The following is a 17,194-nucleotide window of genomic DNA, read 5'->3' as shown; positions in this document are numbered from 1 at the left end:
TTATTGTTTGTTTTTTGAGACAAGGTTTCTCTGCGTAGCTTTGGCTGTCCTGGACTCACTTTGTAGACCAGGCTGGCCTTGAACTCACAGAGATATGCCTGCCTTTGCCTCCCCAGGTGCTGGAATTAAAGGCATGAGTCACAGTGCCTGAGCAGTTCTCCTCTTTTAATCAAGGTCTGAAAACACATTCCTGAGATTGTCAAAACACCAGTGGTTGCTCTCATACTTACTGGAAGCAGGGAAAAAGTTACACTTTTTCTTCTCTGTTGTCTTATACCTAGTGTTGGTGAACACAATGGTGCCAAAGCATAGTGGATGAACTTGACATTATGTATAACCTTTCTCATTTTTAACTGAAAATGTTAACACTATACAATGAAAACATTTAACTTTGTGCATACATACCATGAGAATACTGTTATTGAATGAGAAATCAGAATAAATAATGATACAGTAATAAAACATATTAAGACTGGGCCAGTTGTGGCACAAGCCTTTAATCCCAGCACTCAGGGAGGCAGAGGCAGGCAGATTTGAGTTCAAGGCTACCCTGGTCTACAGAGTGAGTCCTGGACAGCCAAAGCTACAGAGAAGCTGTCTCTAAAAAAATATGTATATATACATACACATATATGTATATGCATATATTATATAAATATATATGTATGTGTATATATACAATTCCAAACATAATGGAGCATGCCTTTAATTCCAGCATTTGGGAGATAGAGGCAAGATCTCTTTGAGTTTGAGGTCTGTCTGGTCTATCTGGTGAGCTCCAGGATAGGCAAGACAGAGACTGTCTCACAACACAAAACTGGAAAAAAAATGACTAAGACTGAGAATTCTCTTATATTTTACCTCAACACACAAAAAGGTATGTATCTGCCAGATATCTAACCTAAGCACTATTACACCAAGCAGCTAGCTATATGACATCACACAGGTGCTAAAACCAAATGATTTCCATTGTTCCAGGTAAAAGCCAAATGGCCTCATTCAGTCCTACATTCTTTTTAGTTATTCCTGCTTATCCTAGCGAATTTTACTTTTCTAATACCATGGCACGTAGCTACTACACTGAGGCATTTGGACTATTTCTTCTGCCAAACAACTCTTGCTTGATACTCTTAAGTTTGGTCACTTGGTCTTTTCAGGTCTCAGCTAGTTTTAGAAAATAAAGCTCCACAAACTTTTCCTAACACCTGTATTTTTTTTATTCTTTTCAGATTTTATGTACATGGAAATTTGCCTACATATATATGTGTGACATGTGTCCCCAGTGTCTGTGGAAGATAAAAGGATAATGTTGGATCCCCTAGAACAAATTTCAAATGGTTGTGAGCCATCATGTGAATGCTAAGAATTAAATCTGGGTCCTCTGCAAGAGCCAACAAGTGCGCTCTCTAAACCACTGAACAATCTCTCCACTTCCCTGTACTATTTCTTTCATTTTTTTTTCCAGACAAGGTTTCTCTGTGTACTCTTGGCTGTCCTGGACTCCCTATGTAGAGCAGGTTGGCCTGGTCTCACAAAGATCCACCTGCTTCTCCCTCCCAGAGTGCTGAGATTATAAGCACACACCACCATGGCCAGCTCCCTGTACTGTTTCTTAATGGAATTTACTACACTGAAATCTTTATGGATTTCTTACTGTCTCCTTAGCTAGAACTAATCTCTCAACCTTAGGGCTGGTTCTATGGAATTTGAGTCTGGATTGGAAAAGGCACTTTAGTTTAACATATGTTCATCACAATTTCAAAAGATGTTCTTGTAGTGCCTATATAAATACTAGAAGTATGTATTTGTCCAGTTTCATAGATTTGCACTATGCAGTTTTCTTAAGTCTACACTCTAGTATGAGAATTTAAAAACAAAAGAGTAATTCAACAAAAGCTCTTCTATTAGGGACCTAAAGTGTTAGCACAGAATATTTTTCCCTTCTCATCTCTAAATATTTTCTTCTCACAAAAACTTCAGGAACCTCTAGGATGGAGGCTTCCTACAGTTCTGTCTTGAAATTAGTCCATTTAAAATCTGAGTTGCAGATAAAAACCCAAAATAGAAAGCCTCTTCATCGCAAAGCTAATCTTGTGAGCTTTTATTTCAGTGACCAAAAGGATGCAGTTAATGGAATTCATGACTATCAGGCATGCATGTCTACCTGAAACTGTTTTTAGTTTTTGAATGGCCTAAATTGTTATCATTTAGGCACATCCTGATATACAAAGTGAGTTAACTTCCTCCTGCAACTGTCTGGTAGTAAGAATAAAGCTCATGATCTAGATTCCTTTATAATTAAAGCACTCTGGATTCCCAGGCTGCCTGTTCTACCTTGAGACTGTATTTTCAATCTGATATTTAAACAAATCACAGTATAGGAGAGAGACCACCTTAAAAGGCTGGATTGTGTGAACACCAGGTAGATTTCTTTTTCAGCTGATAGTCAAACTTGAAAGAAAACTCAGTTAAACTGTGTCAGGATATTTCCCCACTACTTTTTCTGACACAAAGAACTCCCTAAAAACCAGAAATGAGTCCATAATACAAATAGAGATTTACCCTATGTGGTCCCACTATCAAATTATAGAAAGCAGTTCCACTATCAAAATTATAGAAAGCAGTTAAGGGACATTGAGAAAGCATAGTCCCGTACATAGTATATGTATCTCATAATTTATCTGTTGATTATTTTCACATGAATAGCTTTAAACACTCAACCAAACACACATGACTCTCAACTCCCATACATAAAAACTGGTCTTTGTTCATTCATATGACAAGATGTCTCAAGATGATAAAAGTGGGAGTCAATCCCCCCCATAGCCATTTCTTCAACCGTCCCATCAACAGCTCTTCATTTCTTGACTACTTTTCCAAAGAGGTAATGCTGAGATCAGTCAGAAAGGCTTTCTGAAAAGACAGGTTTGGATTTCTGGGTCTGTTCCAGTCGATTTAAGATGAATTGGCTTGTATCAATGAAACGCTCAACGCAGTTCACAAAACAGGCCTCAGCCCGACTGTCCAACTTTGGCCCAGGCTTATCCATGCACTTCTCCTGTTCAGAATAAGAAACAAAATTACAAAGAAAACTTGCAAATAAAGGTCTTTTGCTTAAAGAAATAATTCTACTTAAATCATCTGTTTGTTAATACATTTAGACCTGTTTTTTCTTACCTGTGGCACCTAGTTGAAAATTAAATGTGTTTCTATATGTGTGTGTGAGATGTATCTAGGAGACTGTGAGACGAGAGAAAGAAATAAAAGGGAGGCAAGAAATACATGTGTTAAAAGAATACATGGCATGATAAAGCCCATGACTTTTTATGCTGACCTAAAAGAATTAATATTAAATAATTCATATCTGGTATCTTACCAATCATTAAAAAATTGCACACAGGCTTACATTTTATAACAAGGCAATGAAATAGAAACCATTCTTCAGTCCTCATTTTACAAGTGGAAACTCCAGCAGAGTTTGCTCAAAGTCGGGGGGAGGGGAGAGAAAGTGGCACATATTACAGACTAAGAAAAGTAGAAAAAGCATAAGTAAAAAACACTTTTTTTTCAGGGGGGGCACACACCTCTAATCCCAGCATTTGGGAGGCAAAGGCAGGCACATCTAAGTTTAAGGCCAACCAGAGCTACACAGGAAAACCCTGTCTTGAAACCAACCCTTCCCCCTTCAAAAAAACAAAAACAAAATTTTTTTCTGAGTAGGTTTGTAACTCTACATACAATTATGCTGACATTAAATGCCTTTAAATGAACTGTGGAAGAAAATGACTAAAGGATAAATCAGATAGGTGTCCTAAATAAAACCAACAAAGAAAATCTACAAACCAACTACAAACCAACATTCTGTAATCTTGTTTATTTACGACAGAGTTGCCTGCCTGTCTTTTGAGACAAGGTCTCAAGATGTAGGGCTGAATGGAAATTGTGATCCTTTTGTCTCTGCTTCCAGGTTCTGTGACTTTACCATTCTACCCAATATACCAAAGTTTCTTGAGTCTCCTCAGGAGAAATGGAAAAACTCAAGTTTTCTACAGAAGGCCCTATAGTTCAGATTAAAAAAAAAAATTCTTTGACAATTTCATACATGTATATAATTTGATCATATCTGCCATTACCTTCTCACCCGCCTCTACTTCCCAATAATTCCTTATCCTGCTGTACATCCTTTATTATCCACTGAGTTTTAATTTGAGTTGCTTGCATAAGCATAAGTATAGGGTTCTTTTACTGGAGCATGAGGAACTTACTAGTGGCTATAACACTGAAGAAAAATTAATTCCTCTCTTCCACTCATTTCTCTCCTTTTTCTTTTTTGAGACAGAGTTCCCTTGTATAGCTTTGGCTGTCCAAATGCACTCTGTAGACCATGCTGGCCTCCAAGTGAGAGAGAGCTACCTGCCTCTGCTGAAATTAAAAGTGTATGCTACCACCCTGCAGCTTAATGATTCTTAAGAGTCACTAACCACACCCACTCCCCACACAAATAAAATGGAATCAAAGACATTTAAGAAAAAGAACCTATTCTATCTTGGTAGTGAACACCTTTAATCTCATAAATGAGGAGGCAGAGACAGGAGGATCTCCAAATTCCAGGCCAGCAGGGTGAATAGTAAAGCCCTGTCTCTAAAGAGAATTAAAAAAAAAAAAAAAAAAAAAAAAAACTGGAGGTGATGGTAAATGGCTGTACATCCAGTACTTGAAAGTTGGAGGAGGCAGAAAGACTAGGTGTTCAAGGTCATTTTTGGCTATTCTCAGTTATCCATTCAGTCTGGGGCCAGCCTGGAATACAGGATACCTTGTCTCAAAAAAGTTTACGGGAAAGGGACCAGGTAAATCAATGTCTATATAGTTTGGAAACTTTTAGACTGAATTGCACTTATTATTCTCTGCTTTATACACAAGTTTCAAAGTTTCTCCAACACCAATGGATACTATCCCTGGCCTTTAAATTCTTTTAAGTTTTTATGTCACAGGAGGGCAGTATGCTGCCCTTGGCAACCAAAACACTTTGATTTCAGCTACAAAGAAATGCCTTCTGCCCTTCTGCCAAAGTCCCTTCACTGAGCAGACTGAATCCTCAACCTTCAAACCTTAATGGCGTGGTATTACACAACTCATAGTGAAGGCAAATAAATGCCACTTTTATACTTAACGAACAAGGGCCGCTTGTCTTTGCATCAAGAGGGGTTATAACTGAGTAAGCTAGGTGAGTCCCGAGGAGTCCAGAAATAACAGTCATGGACTCTCTGGAATTCGGGCTCCCTAAAATTCCAGGACTGAGGATTCTGATCAGTCCTAGTCAACACCAAGCAGCTTCCATCTCAGGTGCTTCAGATTGCTCGGTGGGTCAACAGCATAAACCGGTGACTCCAAATCCTTTGCACCTGCGGTCTCCTTCAGAGTCACCCTGATCCCTTCCGGCTCGGCCTACGGTATCAGAGAACCCAGAGTACAGTGAGGACCACCCACTCTGGAGTCCCTGACACCCTAGCAAGTCCCGGGGGGGGGGGGGGCAAGAGCAATGGAAAAGTAGACGACACAGCGTCCCATTCCGAGCCCCGAGGTTCTCACCCAGCAAAGTTCCGTCATCTGGTGCACCAGCTGCTGGAAGCGCTGTTTCTGCGTCTCCACCTCGATAAAATGCTGCAACTGAGGATCCACAGAGCCCAAACCAGAGCCCGAAGAGGACGAGGAGGAATCCATCCCGGCGTGACCACGCGGGCCGAAGCGAACACAGAACCAACAGACTCGCCGACCTTCACGTGTCTGGGTGACGGAACCGGAACTACAATCTACCCCGCCCCGCCCCGGCCCGCCCGTCTCCCGTGCCCGCGGACCGCCCTGTTAGCTCACTGTGATGGCGTGGAGCCGGTAACCGACAGCGCTCTGCTGCCCCTGCCAGCAGGACCAGCCGCAAGCCCGCAGTAGCGCCCAGCTGTTGTCTGAAGCGCTGTTGCGCTGTGGCAGTGAAAATGTAAAAAAGAAAAGAATAGCCTAAAGGAAAAGAGGAAGTTGCTTCATACCACGTGGTCCAGTAAAGGGCCGCCCCTACAACTCCGCCCTGCCCACTTCCAAATTGGCCCGCGCATTCTCAGCTAGGACTCCCAAACCAGAACTCTTTTGCCAATTAACTGCCTCCCCTGTTCTTTGACTTTTCCTCGTAATGAAGGGAAATGAGGCTCTGGCTGATTCTGTTCCTAATTTTAAGATTTATTCAAATGATATTATGCATCTACGGTGTGCCAAGTACAGTGCAAGGTTTGAGAATTCATTTAGAACTCGGGGGCAAGCTTTAAACAAGAGAAAGAAGGGTGTAATGTGGGTTCTAGATTAGGAATACACCAAACTAATGACACACGACTTTCTACAATTTTCAGACAGGGAGCTTTGGGCTGCTGCGTGCTGAATTAAAATAGGAGATTCCTTCACTCTTTCAAGTAATTTTATTATATCAAAACAAACACTCCCATCTTGATGGCACCGTTCCCGTATGTCCTGCCTCCCCCCCTCCCCCGAACAAACTCATAACACTTAACCAACAAGCTCTTGGACAACTAGTGGAGCTATTTACATCTTTCCCTCCCCCCAAATGTTCCCATCCCAAATTCAATCTGTTAGGAGTCTTGAAGTTATGGGTAATACCAGGCACAGAAATTCCTTGGCCTTTTCTCAGAAGCATTATGCCGAGGACTGAAAGAAGAAAGGCATTCCGAGATGTACTGGGGCCTTTATGTATTCAGTAGGAGCCTGGAAGGCTACAGAGCCTGGGAGCCTGGAGCCACCTCAGGAAAAGTGGAAAAGCCTCTCTCTTGAAGGAGAAAGGAGTAGATTCATGAAGCTTCTCAACCAGGTCAGGATTCTTCATCCATGACATCTAGAATGTTACTCAAGAGAGTTTTGAAACTAGGGCGTTCATCTGCTTTCTACAACCAAAGAAAATGGACAATGTTATAGCATAGAATCCAGAATCCACAGGGAACCTAGTAGTAAACCACAAAGTCTTAAGCTTATATTAAGTATATGCTAAATACCTAGCAGCATATCTTCTTGATAATACACATAGAAGAAAAATGCATAGCAGGTCTCCATAAAGCCACTCTGTGCTTTTCATCTTAGCAACTCAAGTTATATTTTTTATAATTTATATTTATGTGCATTGGTGTTTTGCCTGCACGTTTGTTTGTGTGAGGGTGTCAGATCCTCTGGAACTGGAATTACAGACAGTTGTGAACTGCCATGTTGGAGTTGGGAGTTGAAACTAGGTCCTCTGAATGAGCAGCCAGTGCCCATAATACTGATAACTTTTGCCTTTACTTTTCCCTGCATCTCTGTCCAGAAACCAGGCAAGGACTTCTTATCTCTGTTTTCACCTGGCTGTTAAGCAAATGATTCTAGAATTACTCTTTTGTAGACTAGGCTGGCCTTGAACTTTGAGAGATACTTCTGCCTCTCCTAGTATTAAAGACATGGGCCACCACTGCCTAGCATAACTCAAATTATTTGTGTAATAGGAACAAATTTTCAAATTAAGCTGACAGGCTGATTAAAACTGAAGATAAGTTCATTGCAAATTTATACACACTATCTCATTATTTCAGGGCTTGGAAAGGAGATGGCTATCAAGTGTGCTTAACTGGTTTGCCAAACAGAACTCCTATAAGTAAGGATAATGTTTAACTAGGTTCCCAATTTACTTTCTGTCATCACAAAGCTAAATGAACAAAAGACTTACCTTTGCAAAGCCGAAGACTGTTTGCCTGGAATGGACCCTGAGCAACCGGGGCTTTTGTTAGTTTGACGGTAAGATTACAAATCTTTTGGAGATCCAGTCAGAGTAAGGCTCTTTTGGAGGGCTTTTGATCTAGGCCATTTTTTTGTTTGTTCTTTTGTTTTGAGACAGAATCTCTCTACATAGCCCTGGCTGTCCTAGAGCTCATTATATAGATCAGGGTGGCCTTGAACTTACACAGATTCACCTGTCTCTGCCTCCCAAGTACTGAGATTAAAGGCATATGCCACATGCCTGGCTGATATTTGGTATTTTTTAAAAAGAAAATTTGAAAATTTGTTTTAATTTTTTGGTTTTTTTTGAGATAGGATATCACTCTCTTTATATATGTATATATGTCTATATATGCATACATATATACATGTATACATATCTACATATATGCATACATATACATATGCACACATATATATGTATATTCCAGGCTTCCCTGGAACACAATATGTAGCAAGGCTATCCTGAAACTTGTGTCAAACCCTCTGGCCTCAGATTTTTTAGTTTTGGGACTACATATGCCTAGTTGTCTCACTTGTCTTTGATAAATCAGGAAGGATTCATGACACAGTGACCTGAACTGTCAAAACTGAAGGGTTATCAATTTCATAGTACTCAAATCACTGGTTTTGAAAACTAGACAAGTATCAGAAGGTCTTGCGAAACTTGAAAGGATTTGTGTGTTCCATAGCAGATGTACCTATCCAGAATATCTGGGAAAGAAGCCCAATAGTTTAAATTTTTAAAAATTCCTTCCAGTCATATTAACTCCCCCTTCCTTCATATGATTCCCTGTACTCTGCAGAAGGTTTGGTTATAAGTTTTAGTATCTGCTTTGATACACTGCTAGGTAGAGTCTTTCAGAGGCCCTCTGTGGTAGGCTCCTGTCCTGTTACTTGTTTGCTCCTACATCAAATGTCCATCCCATTTGTCTTTCTAAGTGAGGATTGATCATCTTACCCAGGGTCCTCTTTCTTGTTTATCTTCTTTAGGTGTATAGATTTTATTATGTTTATCATATCTTACAGGTCTATATAAGTGAGTATATACCATGTGTGTCTTTCTGCTTTTGGGATACCTCACTCAGAATGATCTTTTCTAGTTCCCACCATTTGCCTGCAAATTTTATGATTTCCTTGTTTTTAATTGCTGAGTAGTATTCCATTGTGTAAATTGTGTACCACAATTTCTGTATCCATTCCTCAACTGAGGGACATCTGGGTTGTTTCCAGCTTCTGGCTATTATGAATAAAGCTGCTACAAACATGGTTGAACAAATGGCCTTATTGTGTACTTGAGCATCTTTTGGATATATGCCTAGGAATGGTATAGCTGGATCTTGAGGAAGCAGTATTCCTAATTGTCTGAGAAAGTGCCAGATTGATTTCCAAAGTGGTTGTACAAGTTTGCATTCCCACTAGCAATGGAGGAGAGTTCCCCTTTCTCCACAACATCCGTCTCCAGCATGTGTTGTCACTTGAGTTTTTTATCTTAGCCATTCTGATGGGTGTCAGGTGAAATCTCAGGGTCATTTTGATTTGCGTCTCTCTGATGGCTAAGGACATTGAGCATTTCTTTAAGTGTTTCTCTGCCATTCTGTATTCCTCCACTGAGAATTCTCTGTTTTGCTCTGTTCCCCATTTTTAATCGGATTGCTTGATTTGTTGCTTTTTAACTTCTTTAGTTCTTTATATATTCTGGATACCTAATTTATCTGGGCACAGGGGTCTTTTATGAGACTGTTTCTCCAGCCAAGGACCATGTATGGATGTAACCTAGTACTTCTGCTCGGATGTAGCCCATGGTAGCTCAGTAACCAACTGGTTTCCCATACTAAGGGGAAAAGGGACTATTTCTGACATGAACTCAATGGCAGGTTCTTTGACACACACACACACACCCCTCTCTGCTAGGCCACAGAGGAGGACTTTGCAGCCAGTCCTGAAGATACTTAATAAACCAGGGTCAGATGAAAGAGGAGGAGGTCCTCCCCTATCAGTGGACTTGGAAAGGGGCATGGGAGGAGATGAGGGAGAGAGGGTGGGGTTGGGAGGGAATGAGGGAGCAGGATACAGCTGGGATACAAAGTTAATAAACTGTAACTGATATTTAAAAAATAAAATAAATAAATAAAAATTTGAAAAAGAAAAAAAGTAACTTAAAAATAAATTCCTCTGGAGGCTGAACATGGGGACATTTGCCTTTCTTTAATCCTGACACTTGGGAAACAGACTGGTAGATATCTGTGAGTTCAGTGTTGACCTGGTCTACATAGTATGTTCCAGAATAGCCAGGGCTATGTTGAGAGACAATGTTTCAGAAAAAAAAAAAAAAAAAAGAAAAAAAGCTAAAGCTAAAAAGTATCCTTAGTAGTAGGGCATAGTAATGCATGCCTGTGACTCCAGCACTTGGGTGGTGGAGGCATGAGAACCAGAAATTGAAAGTCAGATTTGGCTACAAAATGAGTCTGAGTACAGCCTGACAATTTGAGACCCAGTCTCAAACCCCTACATCACACACCCGGCTTATGATGCCAAATCAATTGAGCCAGAACTTCCAGCCCCAGCAAAGCATTTTTAAAATAGTGAAACCTTATTTTCAAAATGATACAACTGCACCTTCTCAAAATCTATGGTAAAAATAAAATTTTAAAATATCTACAACGAGCCAGAGCACTGATTGCTCTTCTTGCGAACCCAGTTTTGATTCCCAGCACCCATAAAGTGGCTCACAACTGCCTGTAACTCCAGTTCCAGAGAATATGATTTCCTCTTCTGTTCTCCACGTGCATCAGGCATGAACACAGTACATAAATACACATACAGGCAAAACACCCACACACATAAAATTATAAAATAATTTTAAAATATTTTAGAAGCAAAATCAAAGAACCAAAGCAGACAAGCAAAAACTATTTTAGGTCCATCATAGGCAACAGGGTTTTTAAAGTCTTCTTTAGAACCTCAACTAGGAAAGGTTGGCAGCCAGTAAAGTGAAAGAAGGGTCTAACACTCCTAAGTCAGTCCCAGATAATGATTACAGACTTTTGTTTTGTTTGGGGATCAAAGGCATGTGCCTCCACCACCTGGCTGAGTAAAGATTTTGTAACACCCATTCTCTTACCTGAGTGCCTTTGCTAGATGGCATGGTCTCACAAACTCCCCACTCTTAAAGCTGAAATAAGTATTAGGGTCTGCTAATGATACTCTTGTGAGGATTAGGGTGGGCATGGAAAAGCCATCAGAGGATTGGGATGCAAGCTAGAGTGAGAAAACAGATGCAGCTCTAAGTCTGTGCCCAGCTGATATATGACCATGGAGAATAGGGATTGGCCAGCTAAATGAGAAATTAAGTTGAAAGGAATAATTTAAGAGGGAACACTATAACACTTACCTCATGCCAGCAGCTGTACATGATGGTATATACTCTCTCTGATGCCAGATGAGGCCTGTATAGACGTAAGCCTTGAGCAATGTGTTCTGCTGTCTCACTGTTAGTAAATCTCTCATATGGCATTTTCCCCAGGGAGTAAATTTCCCACATTAAAACCCCTAGATGATAAAGAGAGAGAGAGAGAGAGAGAGAGAGTAATAAGTGTACTCATTCTTTTTGGAAGACATGGAGCCTAATCGTTCTGGATGAACCTTCAAGAGTAGAATAAGTTGATGTCTTCCTCTATGAATTGTGCATTTTGTCCAGAATTCTCCCATAGTTCTGGCTGCACTGGTGGCTATCAGAGTTGCACTATGCTAGACCATTAGTTACTCTAGAAGAGAAACTGTGTCTTGTTTGTCTTGGTTCCTTCAGGGTCTGGCAGAGTGCCTAGTACATAATCAGCATTCAGAAGCTGTTGAATAATGAACTATTTGTTTCCCAGGATATATTGTAATTCAAAGAAGACAGAGCTTATGCTAGCTATTTTGTCCTCAAAAACCCTTGTGGTTCCTGACACATAAGAAGTAGACAAGGATCAGATAAAAAACAGTATTGCAAGTTTGAACTTTCCCATTATGTTCTTTTTTCAGCTGTTTAATCTATATTCTCTCTTTCCTCTTACCACCCCCCATTCTCCCCCACCATGTGTGTGTGGGTTTGTGTGTGAGTACACATGCTTGAGCACTTGCACTATAGCATACATTAGAGGTCAGATAACAGCCTCAGGTGTTGATCCTCACCTTGTTTGAGACAAGGTCTCTCTTGTACATTTTACAGGCTAGCTGGTTCATCGGCTACTTGTGATTCTCCGTCTCTGCCTCCTATCTGTGGGTAGGGGCATAGTGGGATTACAAGCGCCTGTATTCTCTACTCTTCCAGGTTTTATGTGGGTTCTGAGGACTGAACTCACTTGTTCAGGTTTGCATGAGAAGCAGTTTACCCTCTGAGCCATCTTGCCAGTCTAATCTGTATATTCTTATCTACTTACCAAAAGCCCAAATGTCAGATTTGCTGCTGAACTTGCTATACATGAGCACTTCTGGTGGAGACCACCGGACTGGAAATTTAGAACCTACTGAACTGGTGTATTCATCATCCAGGACATACCTGCAAAGGATTCAAGACTTGTTGCCATTAAGAATTAGATTGCTTGTTATATGCCTGAGTCTTCTCAGCACACCCATGAAGGCTGCACAAATTCACATTTACATTCTTTCTCAAACGCCTCTGCTGGCCAGCCAATGCCTTTTACAAATGTTACTTTTAACAAAATCTCTGTTTTCATTTCTTTCTCTTTATAAATGTATTCATTTGCCTTTCATGTTGTTGAACCCATTTTCTTGCACATGCTAAACATGATAAACACTTTCTAGTTCTTTTTTGTACTTAAAAATATTGAGACAATGTTTCACTAAATCATATAGGCTGGCCTTGAGTTTTCAGTCATGGTACTGCTTCAGCCTGCAGAGTAGCTGGAATTACAAAGCCTGTGCCACCATGCTCAGCTCCTATCTTGACTTCTGATTTAGCTTTCCTGGTTGACAATATGGTTACAATAAGAATAAATGGGGAAAACCTAATAAGGACTCCTTTTCTGAAACTTTTCTACATCACCTTTTTCTTTCCCTGCATTTTTTCTTTCCCTTTTCTTTTATTCTACAGTAGCCAGTAAGGGTTAGACCAAGAAAGGAGTAATGAAAGGTTTAGCAGATCAAATTCAGATATTGCGGAAATAGAAGGATGAGGAAAGGGAGGATGAGGATGGGTGCAGAGGAAAAAGAGAAATGGGATCTAACAATAAAGGAAAAGATAAACCTGGGGTGGTGGCTCATGCCTGGAATCCCAGGACTCCAGAGATTGAGCCAAATGATCAAGGATGATCACTGTTAAGTTCCAGACCAGCCTGGGTTACACAGTGAGTACCAGATTAGTCTGGGCTAGAGTGAGACTTCATCTAAAAATAATTAAAAATTAAGAAATATAAGAAAAAGTGAAAAATAAATAATAATTTAGTAATACAAAATAATTTAGTAATTTAATAATAATTTAATAATTGACCTAAATAATTCAGAATAAGAAAAGGTGTGGGCAGATGTTAGAAGACACTACAATAAGAATAGAAAGGCCGGGCATGATGGTGCACGCCTTTAATCCCACCAGCTCCAGGATAGCCAGAACTATATAAGAGACCCTGTCTCAATAAACAAAAACAAAACAAAACATAACAAAAGCAAAAAATTAGAACAGAAAAAGAAAACAAAGATTAAAAATTACAATGTGCTCCTGTCTGTTTTGTGCTATTTTCACATTAGATGATAAAATCAGATGCAGTAGCAATGCCTGTAATCCCAGCAACGGAGAAGCTGGGGTAAAATAGAATACTCTTGAGTTTAAGACCAGCATAGACCACATTGAACAACACCTTTGCCAAAATAAATAATAAATAGGAAGATGAAAAAGGTACACTCACCTAGACAAGCCAAAGTCGGATACTTTCACAACTCCTTGATCATTTACCAAACAGTTTCGAGCCGCCTACAGTACAGAAAATAACTGTGAGACTGCATCCTTGGCCTTAGGTTTAAAATGTAAAGCTCTGTCTACCAGCAAAATGCAGCAGGGAAGACCCATGGCCTTTATCTAAAGGCACCTTCCACCTAGTAGTTATTTGATGCTACTGAGGTGTGTGTGCTTGCACTCATGAACATGAGCATGCCCGTGGAGCTGTATATGCATGCGTTATATGTGGGCATGTGGAGGTCAGAGGTTGACATCAGATGTCTTTTTTAATCACTCTATTTCTTGAGACAGAGTTTCTGAGCTTAGAGCTTAGTGACTGGGCTAGGCTGGCTAATGAGCTTCAGAGACCTGCCTGTCTCTCCTTAAGGCCCCAGTGCTGGACTTACAGATGTGTGCTATATTCCCTGGTTTTTATATGGGTGCTAGGGATCTGAACTTGGGATGTTTTTTTCTTACTTTTCAGGATCTTTACCAAAAAAGCTATCTCCCTTGCCTTTTTTTTTTTTTTTTTTTTTTTTTTTGTAAAGAGAGAGGGTCTTATTCTGTACTCCAAGCTGACTGAGAACTCACTATGTAGCTTAGGCTGTCCTCAAACTCATGGGAATCTTCCTGTTACAGTTTTGAAAGTACCAAGATTATGAGGCATACTTATGACCCTGAGAAATTTTGCTGTATTTCCATCGCATGGAGAACAACTGCTAAGAGAATTCAGAAGAAACACTGGGCAAGTTTGTGTTGTTTTCTGCCTTTCTGGCAGGGAGAACATGGCAATTTGAGTCTTCTTCTGGCTGACAGAAACAGAGACACAAACTGATGCCTCCAGGAGCTAAGCAGGCAAGAAAAGAGTGAAGTGGGGTGGGTGGAGATTGCAGAAAGTAGAGCACACAGGCCTGCTATGAAGGAGAGAGCTGCATCCAAGCCCTTGATGATTATTAGCATGGACAGTGAGATTGTGGGTCTTGTCTTCTCAGATGGTCTAGATTTTCAAGAGCACAGTAGTTGTTTTTAACGTAAAATGCTCCTCTTTAAGTGTTTGTTGACTATAATAAAACATTTTTTAAAAGAGATATGGGCAGTTGAAAGAATGCTTGACTAGCATGCATGAAGCCCGGGGTTCAGTTTCCCAACACTCCATAAACCAGGGATAGTAGTGAACACTTATAATCCTTAAACTTGGGAGTAGAGAGAGAGATCAGAAGTCCAAAGCCAGCTTGGGCTACATGAAATCCTGTCTCAAAAATAAAATAGAATAGAAAGAAAAGAAAAAAGTGAATCAAAATGTATCCATGGGTCATGTTTGTGACTCTGATGTAATCAAGTAATGGCCTTGTGCCAGGAGCAGTCCCACGGGGAAACACGGAAGTAGTCTGCTCAAAAATGTAAAGTGGGTACTGTTTTCTCATAGGTAGTAAGGACTCAGGACAAGTGGCAGGCCTGTTGAACTTCAGGCTGGAAACAACTGCTGGGCTCAACACTGGGACAGATGCATACTTAATCTGTAGTGTTTTCTAGAGAAAATCTAAATGCTGGCACTTGCAACCCTCAACAGTGTGTACGCTATCGCTTCCAATGCTCATTCCGCTCTTTGATCCCCACCCCAGTCCTTCTGAATGCTCACCAGGTCTCGGTGAAGGAACTGCTTTGACTCCAGGTACTCCATTGCTTCACAGACATCTTTGCACATCTCCAGCAGTTGCTGAGTCTGGAAGCGGTGCCGCATCTCCCTCAGGTAGTTCAAGAGGCAGCCATTAGCCATGTACTCAGTGATGATGAAGATAGGGCGCTGTTTGGTGCAGACTCCGTACAACTGCACGAGCTTCTCGTGGGAAAGATTCCTGCGAAAGAAGAAAGGAGCTAGTCCTCCATTTTTGCCCCTACACACTAGTCATAAAAGGGCAGGGGAGGGAAGGGACTAGCCTAGCATGGAACATCCAATAGGGTACCATAATAGAAAGGTTATTTTTTTTCTCCTTCCCATCACAAACCCCAAAAGTTCCTCAAATGTGGAGGTGGGCATGGATTTGGAGTCTACCAAATGAACAAGGAACAAGCCCAAGCTTAGGAAAACAATAGGCAAAATTATACTTTCTCTTGAAAGTCTAATATTGTACATATACCCCAAAATGATACTGAGAGGCGCCATATATATACTCAATACTATTCTCAACCAGGATCAGAGAACTGATTACCTTAGCAATTCTGTAAGGTAACCTCAGACCCCTATGCTAAGTTCCTCTTACTATAAGTCATCTTAGACCACAGTGTGTTGTCCTAGAAGTTCCTAGACTCCTCCTGCAACTGGGTTGAGAGTTGAATTTAGGATGTAACTCACATCATAACTTTGGCTTCTTCAATGAATTCATCCTCAGACATGGAGCCTTCTCTGATCATCTTGATGGCCACATCATATTGTCCCCTCCATTTCCCATATTTCACTACACCAAATTGTCCAGTCCCAAGCTCCTTCAAGAAGGTCAGGTCCTTTGGATCAATTTCCCATGATCCTAACAAGAAAGTCTTGTTGTGATTCTTTGATGGGACATTCATATATAATGACTACAATATATAAGATTCCATGCTAGGGAATAAGTAGGAAAAACAGTAAAGGGAATAGTCTCAGGAGTACTAATCTACCTTTCTTTCCTCAGGTATCTCAGGGGGAAAGGGTTACTGATTGGAGGAATTGGGAAATTTTAGGTACAAATTGGACAAAAGGCAAGAAGATAGACCAAAGATCCTTCCAAAATCCAATTATTATTAGATTAATAATGACAGTTAATAGACTCATAAATGATGTTGAAATTTTTTTTTTTTACACAGTAAACAGCGCTGGTGATATGGCTCTGTAGGTAAAGGTGCTTGCCACAAAGCTGGAAGACCTGAGTTTGAACCATGAACTCACATGTTGAAAGAAGGAAACCAAGTTCAGGTTGTCCCTCTGACCTACACATGTGTGCTATTGCATATGTATGTGCACAGGCACAAATAAATAAATGTAAAAATTTAAACCATCAACAATTTGATGAATCTGTTTTTTTGCAGTACCAGATGTAACCACTAGAGGGAGAAAATTGCTAAAAGTCTTGGTTCCGTCTAGCCCTCCCTTTCTAGAGACAGCTAGCACAGAACAGTGTAGCTTAAGACCATCCTATAAGGTAAGGTTTACTGAGGTAATTCATAAAACTGCCAGTCCACCCAACTCCACAAAAATAAGCATTCACCATAGCCCAGGCCTGCAGTAGAAGGAGCGTTTTTGTTTCGTTTAGACACAGGATATTTCAGCCTGGATATGAGTCCTGAAATAGAGAGGTCACAATGTCAGCATAGGTAATGGGATTCCTTGCAAGTGCACATCGACAGATGCTGGGACTTGCAGCCAAGCATGGGGCAGAGCTCCAGGGGTCCTGTGGAAGCGTTCGGGGGAAAGCTGGAAGGACC

General features: G+C 40.6%; 2 protein-coding genes across 2 annotated transcripts in view; both read right to left on the bottom strand.

Annotated features, from left to right (window-relative positions):
- Positions 1-2,742: 2,742 nt before the first annotated feature.
- On the bottom strand, positions 2,743-5,972 carry Timm8a (translocase of inner mitochondrial membrane 8A). The gene is made up of 3 exons (XM_021628368.2): positions 5,872-5,972; positions 5,590-5,784; positions 2,743-3,058 (listed from the first exon to the last, which is right to left on the bottom strand). Exons 2-3 carry the CDS (start codon positions 5,719-5,721, stop codon positions 2,897-2,899), a joined length of 294 nt encoding a protein of 97 aa, XP_021484043.1. The 5' UTR covers positions 5,722-5,784; positions 5,872-5,972; the 3' UTR covers positions 2,743-2,896.
- A 227-nt stretch (positions 5,973-6,199) lies between these two features.
- Positions 6,200-17,194, bottom strand: part of Btk (Bruton tyrosine kinase) — a 45,645-nt gene continuing 34,650 nt past the window's right edge. Inside the window, exons 13-19 of the mRNA XM_060375560.1 lie at positions 16,978-17,052; positions 16,089-16,260; positions 15,375-15,591; positions 13,707-13,771; positions 12,225-12,343; positions 11,195-11,352; positions 6,200-6,941 (exon numbers count right to left, since the gene is read on the bottom strand). Of these exons, the coding sequence (XP_060231543.1) occupies positions 6,870-6,941; positions 11,195-11,352; positions 12,225-12,343; positions 13,707-13,771; positions 15,375-15,591; positions 16,089-16,260; positions 16,978-17,052 (878 nt within the window). The 3' untranslated portion in view covers positions 6,200-6,869. The remainder of the gene's footprint in view (positions 6,942-11,194; positions 11,353-12,224; positions 12,344-13,706; positions 13,772-15,374; positions 15,592-16,088; positions 16,261-16,977; positions 17,053-17,194) is intronic.

Source organism: Meriones unguiculatus, chromosome X (assembly GCF_030254825.1).
Source record: "Meriones unguiculatus strain TT.TT164.6M chromosome X, Bangor_MerUng_6.1, whole genome shotgun sequence".
Classification (NCBI taxonomy): Eukaryota; Metazoa; Chordata; class Mammalia; order Rodentia; family Muridae; genus Meriones; species Meriones unguiculatus.
This window is presented reverse-complemented; position numbering and strand designations above follow the sequence as displayed.

Coding starts and splice junctions, on each gene's coding strand:
- Timm8a (XM_021628368.2), bottom strand. CDS start 5,721: ATGGATTCCTCCTCGTCCTCTTCGGGCTCTGGTTTGGGCTCTGTGGAT. Junction 3,059..5,589: donor AGATGACGGAACTTTGCTGG/GTGAGAACCTCG, acceptor TATTCTGAACAG/GAGAAGTGCATGGATAAGCC.